The following is a 6,008-nucleotide window of genomic DNA, read 5'->3' on the forward strand; positions in this document are numbered from 1 at the left end:
GCCGCTGAACAATGACCACACCAGGAAATCTCTTCTAAGGACAGCTCCTATGATGAATCATATAAACCTGAGGGAGAGTTTCGTTTATGACCTGAACAGTTCGATTAGCTTAGCACTCAGGTTCATGATTTACGTTGCCCAGCTGCTGGGTTTTTTGCTACTATTGTAGAGATATGAGCTGAGCAAGTTCATCAGAGGACAGTGCTTGACTCTGTGTTGTCTATCCTCCATCGTCACTTTCCTCCTAGTGCTTAGCCTTTGGAAATTTGTGTCAAAAAGGGAGAGAGTGAGTGAGAGATCAAATTGTGGGGGAGTAGGGAATTTAGTTTAAGGGAGTTGCATAGTGAGTTGCATTAACATCTATTTTATTTGCATTATTCTATATAATATGCTAATTGCTTAATTTAAAATGAAAATGTGTTGCTTTGTATTTATGATAATTGAAAGATCGCATGTGTTTACTGTTTTTAATTTTGTATAATCTTACTTCAAATTATTTTCACTTGATCTTAGATTGGTATGATTTGAGTTATAGGGATTGAAGTGTTACATCTTTTAGACTTGTTGAATGCTCGTTTAGGACTCTTTGTAATTTTTGTAAACTAGATATTTTGTCACAAATTGCCAAAGGGGGAGACTGTTGGGTTTTTGGTGTTAGCAATTGTGTACAAAATATTCTAAGTATTTTTATATATGTACATGAGCATTTATATAAGTTTTGAAAGTATTTGGATTCAAGAATTTCAAGATCAAAGGAGAAAAGTTTCTGCGTTCGCACCGCGTTCGAACGTTACGTTTAAACGCGCTCTGAGGAGTTCACACATACAGAGAATGCATTCAGGCCGTTTGAATGCGAGCACAGGTGTTCGCACATATGGAGAATGTGTTTGGGCCATTCAAACGTGTGTACAGGCGTTCGCAAATACAGAAAATATTTTTCTGTTGTTCGAACGCAGTCAAGGGTTGTTCAAACGCACCCTGCATACGTTTATAGCAAGTTCATACATATAGTGGCGTGTATTTGCGAGTTCGAACTCAACCAATGAAAATCAAGTTACCGCGTTCGAACACACTTGGGCCCATTCGAATGCACTTGGATTTGGCTCTATCTTAGTTACATATATAAGTATTATGATGCCCTAACTCGAGAGTGGTTGGTGAAGGTAAATAAAAGAGAGTTCTTGAGGCTACATGGTTTCTTATACCAACAAGGTCCATCTCTTCTACAACACATTAACCTTTCATCTTAAGGGTCATCTAGATGAAGGATCAATCTCAAGGTTTACTGATGTTAGATATCAATCACGGGAAACGATTAATCGTGGGTTCTAGCGAGCAAAACTGAGAGCAACAAAGTCGTGGGGATCAACGATAGTTTTGTGAATCAGTTTTGTAACTGTTACTATTTTAATGATTGGTTTTGATCTGAGTTTGGATCCATAGTTTTTTTTTCGTTTGGGATTTCCATGTAAAATTCGTGGTATTCATCTTTGCTTTTATTTTTTAAATATTTATTCCGCTTTTACTTAAGCAAAGGGATGATATCGTTGCCTAAGATTTAGATACATACGTGTGCCTAGGTGTTTTTCATTTTTCTTCTTAAATAGCTACAAACTCATTGTAATTCATTGCATAGAATGATAGGAAGATGGAGCGAGATTATATAGTCCTTCGCCAAATAAGAAGTATTTAGCATGGTTTAGATCGTGCCTTGTGGCACAATTAATTATTCTTTTATGCATAATAAATCAGTAACACTTGATTAATAATAAAATATTCTAAATAAATTTATAAAATAAATTAGATATTCTTTTTAATTGTAATTAAATATGTGGAGCTAGATTTTAGCATACGCCCGATGATTAGTCCAAATTAGTCCTGTGCATACCGTACTAATATTTTGTTCAATTAAGCCTATTGCAAAACTAATGCAAAGTTTTTCTTTAAAAAATTTTCAACCTGCGATTAAAAGTCAAATTAAAACGACATTTATTTTGAAACTCACTTTTAAATCACGTTTAAAACCAACAATAATTACTTTTTTAATTTGAGATAAATATATAAATAGTGATATATTATTCAAACATGATCTCCAAGTTATACAGATTTGAGAAGGCAAACTAATAGTATCTCACTTATATATTACAACAATTCTAGAATTAGATCATGCTTCTGATACTATGTTGACTCATCAGCTGCTTTAAAATCTCCGAGATCAGAAAATTGTTGGCGATAAGGTATGTAATATTTGAGAAAATCATCCTTAGATCTGGAACTAAAAAATAAAAAGAAGTTACAGTTTAGTGAACTTCTTTACGTGTATGTTCATGTGAAAAAAAAAAAATGTAATTTCAAGTTACCTTTTCAAAGTCTTGAGCAAGATTGTCAACCTTCCAACCTTCGACATTTTTATAAACATGATTAATGAGAGGAATGTGCTTAGTTTTATTTCTTCCTTCTGCACTGTAGATGTTTCGAGTGAATTCTGGGTGCAAATCCCATATATAAAGCTCTTGGAGAAATATAAGTGAGTTCATTCCTTGTGGGATCTCCTTCAATTGTGTCAAGCCGACTAATTTTAACTCCTCAAGGCTCTGCACAGACTTCTCGAACAATATAAACTCAAGCCATGACATATCTATTAAATAAAGTCTTTTTAGATTAGGAAACCACCCTGACTGAAAGAGCAATTCTTTTCCTTCATATGCCCTTTGAAGCCAAAGATATGTTAAACCAGACATACAAGAGATAGCTCTAAGTGGATCTTTCTCGAGCTTGCACCACCGTAGAACAAGCCACTTAAGGTTGACTTGAAGTGATTGAAACAAAAGGGAAGCCAACACCAATCTACCATGCAAACTTAGCTTTTGAAGATGCTGAGGTAGAGAGCTCAATGCTTCTAAATTAATATACTCATTCTCGTCACTTGCAAACACATCTAAGTTAGAGAGGAACTGCATCTTATTGATGGATTTAAATAGCTCATAACAGTGAATGCTTTTGACATTTCTAATGCGAAAACTTCTCAGTTGAGTCAAGTTTCCTATTTGTCGCACCAAGTCCATGGTTGCTTCAATACTTTGCAAAGTTTGCAAGTCTGTCAAATGCCATAGTCTCGTCGGAGCTTCTACACCACTGAGAGCATGAAATTTTCTATAATTTGCATCCAATTTCTTCTCTGCAAACAAGTGTCGCAACTCCTTTAATTCTACTATTGTAGTAGGCAACTTGTTTATTGCAGTATGGAAAAGGTTGAGAGTTTGGAGTCTATGCAATTTGCCTAAGGAGTTCGATAGCTGCTTAACATTTGTATTCTTCAAACCCAAGTAGCGTAAGTTGAATAGGTTGAAAATATCATTTGGTAGACATGAGATTGGAGCATCTTGTATATCTAATATTCTCAGATATCTTACACTACGCGAAAACCATGATAGAGAGGATAGAGAAAAGTGGGCAGTATCAAACAAGTAAAAAGAGCGAAGGTGTGAAAAATTTATACTTGAATGGATACTATCACTATACTCATCTGATGCCACACGACGAGCATTATAGTTAACAATTCTCACCTGCGACTTATTATATGCCGTGTAAAAGTTTTCATTTGCAGAAATCGATATGGCTAATTCCCGCACAAGGTCATGCATTTGACAAGACTTGACCCTTCCAAAGTCATTCCTTTTCACAACTTGTAGCAAGCATCGATCAATGAGTTCGTTAAGGTACTCCTCTGCAACTTCTTCTAGTGTCTTGGTACTTTTTGATGCAACCAAATCTTCTGCAACCCACAGTCTAATTAGCCTCTTTCTAGATATCAAGAAATCCTCTGGAAAAATGCTACAAAACAAGAAACAGTTTTTTAGATGACTTGGCAACTGATTATAGCTTAGATTCAAAACACTCATCACCGAGCTCAAATTTTGGTTGTCCAAGCTATCATGTAACTCCCAATTTATTTCATTATAGAATTTTATCCATTCTGCTACATTCTTCCTTTTAAATGATAATAGGTTGCCTGCAACCACAATAGCTAATGGCAAGCCATGACACTTGCTTACAATCTTTCTCCCCCATTGTTCAAGTTCCTCTGGACATCTTTTATCCAACATGTTTCTAAAAACCCATCTACAAAAGAGAGCCCATTCTTCTGACTTGTGTAGATTTTTTAACTCAAAATTATGACTTTCCGTCGCTAATTCTGCTACATCTTTCAATCTTGTTGTTATTACCACTCTACCACCAGAGTAGTTCTCATCAAAGATAGTAAATAATTTGATCCAAACATCTCTACTCCATACATCATCTAAAACAATCAAGTACTTTTTGTCTTGTAAATTTCTTCGAAGTAGCTCTATTAGATCTGTCCTGCACATGCTCTCAATATTTTCAAGACCTTCATTATTATTGAAGACATGTTTTACCATCCTTATTAATATATCTTCAATTTTATACTTTTGAGAGATTGAAACCCACATACGATTATCAAAGTGTTCCTTTATAACTTTGCTTTCGTAAATATTATGAATAAGAGTAGTTTTCCCGGATCCTCCCATACCCCACACGGAAATTATGGTTGTCAGCTTTTCTCCAGTTGTTAGATACTGCATTATCTTCTCTCTTTCTTCTCGAATGCCTACAAGCTCATTGTAATCCATTGCATAGGAAGAGAGAGTGAAGTCACGTAGCCCTTGAGCTGAATAAGAAGTGTCAATTTCTTTTGACAATATAATGTTGTACCTATCTTTCATGCTTGAAAGGTTATGAAGACGAATTTGGATTTCCTTCAGCTCCATAGCAACTTTATGCCAAGAACTGATGTTCTTTGATTTATGAAGAGTGTTCTTGAGAAATCCTCGAATTCCACTTTGATATCCACTAACTAGGTAAGTATACTCATCTATTATATCCTCGATTTGAAATGCCAAATTCTGTACTTGTTGTAACCAGGCTTGTAGTGTTGCATCATAGCCTCCATATCTTTGTACTTGATATAAGAATGGATGCATTACATTAAGCTCACCTTCAATCTGTTTTATTTGACTTTCCACTTGGATCAAAATTGATACATTTTTCCCTAACTGTGAACTTAATACTTGCACTGCATTGGTTGCCACAATAGATCCTAGTTTATGAAGAATTTGAAAGACTAGAGCTTCTGCCATCCTTTACTACTGGATAGAAATTTTCGAGCCTGCCACCTGCAAAGAGGTGTAAAATCTTAGATGTGCATTATGGGTTGCCACCTGCAAAGAGGTGTAAAATCTTAGATGTGCATTATGGGTTTCTCCCCTTTTTTCTGGAAAGTATCTTTTGTCATATTTGCTATGTGAGCTGAACTTAGTCGATCAATCTTCAGGTTCAATAATTCGATTAAGAATATCTCTCCATCTCAAATAGTCTCTAGCATATGTGCAAGTATACTATATATTTTTGAAGGAAACATCACCGAGCTCTAAAATAGTAGAGCTGATGAGATCTAAGGGAGGGGACTTAAACTAGGGGACTAAGTAAATATATATTCAAATAGATATTTGAATAATCCAGGTTTAATAGTAGAATGTGGATTATGAAAAATGAAAAAGTAAATTAAATTAGAACTAAATCCGATTAGGAGAGACAGAATTATGGGTTAGATATTATCTGACGAAAGCCTAATAATATGGGCTTGGCTAGTTTAAGATTACTAAGAGCATTTTCAAAGGAGAGAGGCTCCAATTATTGAGCCAAGAGCCCGGTGCACTCCAATGTATCCAGCTCTATATTTATTATTTAATTAATATATATATATATATATATATATATTTATTTATTTTTATATTTTAAATCACTTAATAAATCCTCTTAATATTATTATTTTTTAATAAAAAATATATGGTTAGAAAACTCTTATTGATATCTTTATAATAAGACTAATATTCAATCATTTCAGAAATAATTTTAAATGACTATTTTTTTAATTAAAAATATCAAAATTATATTACACGAAATAAAAATAAATATTTAAAATAACT

General features: G+C 34.2%; 1 protein-coding gene across 1 annotated transcript; it reads right to left on the reverse strand.

Annotated features, from left to right (window-relative positions):
- Window positions 1-2,351: 2,351 nt before the first annotated feature.
- LOC140801166 (disease resistance protein RPM1-like) lies at window positions 2,352-5,227 on the reverse strand. The gene has a single exon (XM_073156169.1). The coding sequence runs from the start codon at window positions 5,157-5,159 to the stop codon at window positions 2,352-2,354; it is 2,808 nt and encodes a 935-aa protein (XP_073012270.1). The 5' UTR covers window positions 5,160-5,227.
- Between the last annotated feature and the right edge of the window lie 781 nt (window positions 5,228-6,008).

The sequence above is a fragment of the Typha latifolia genome, chromosome 14, assembly GCF_019914945.1.
Source record: "Typha latifolia isolate L0001 chromosome 14, TyphaL0001v2, whole genome shotgun sequence".
Classification (NCBI taxonomy): Eukaryota; Viridiplantae; Streptophyta; class Magnoliopsida; order Poales; family Typhaceae; genus Typha; species Typha latifolia.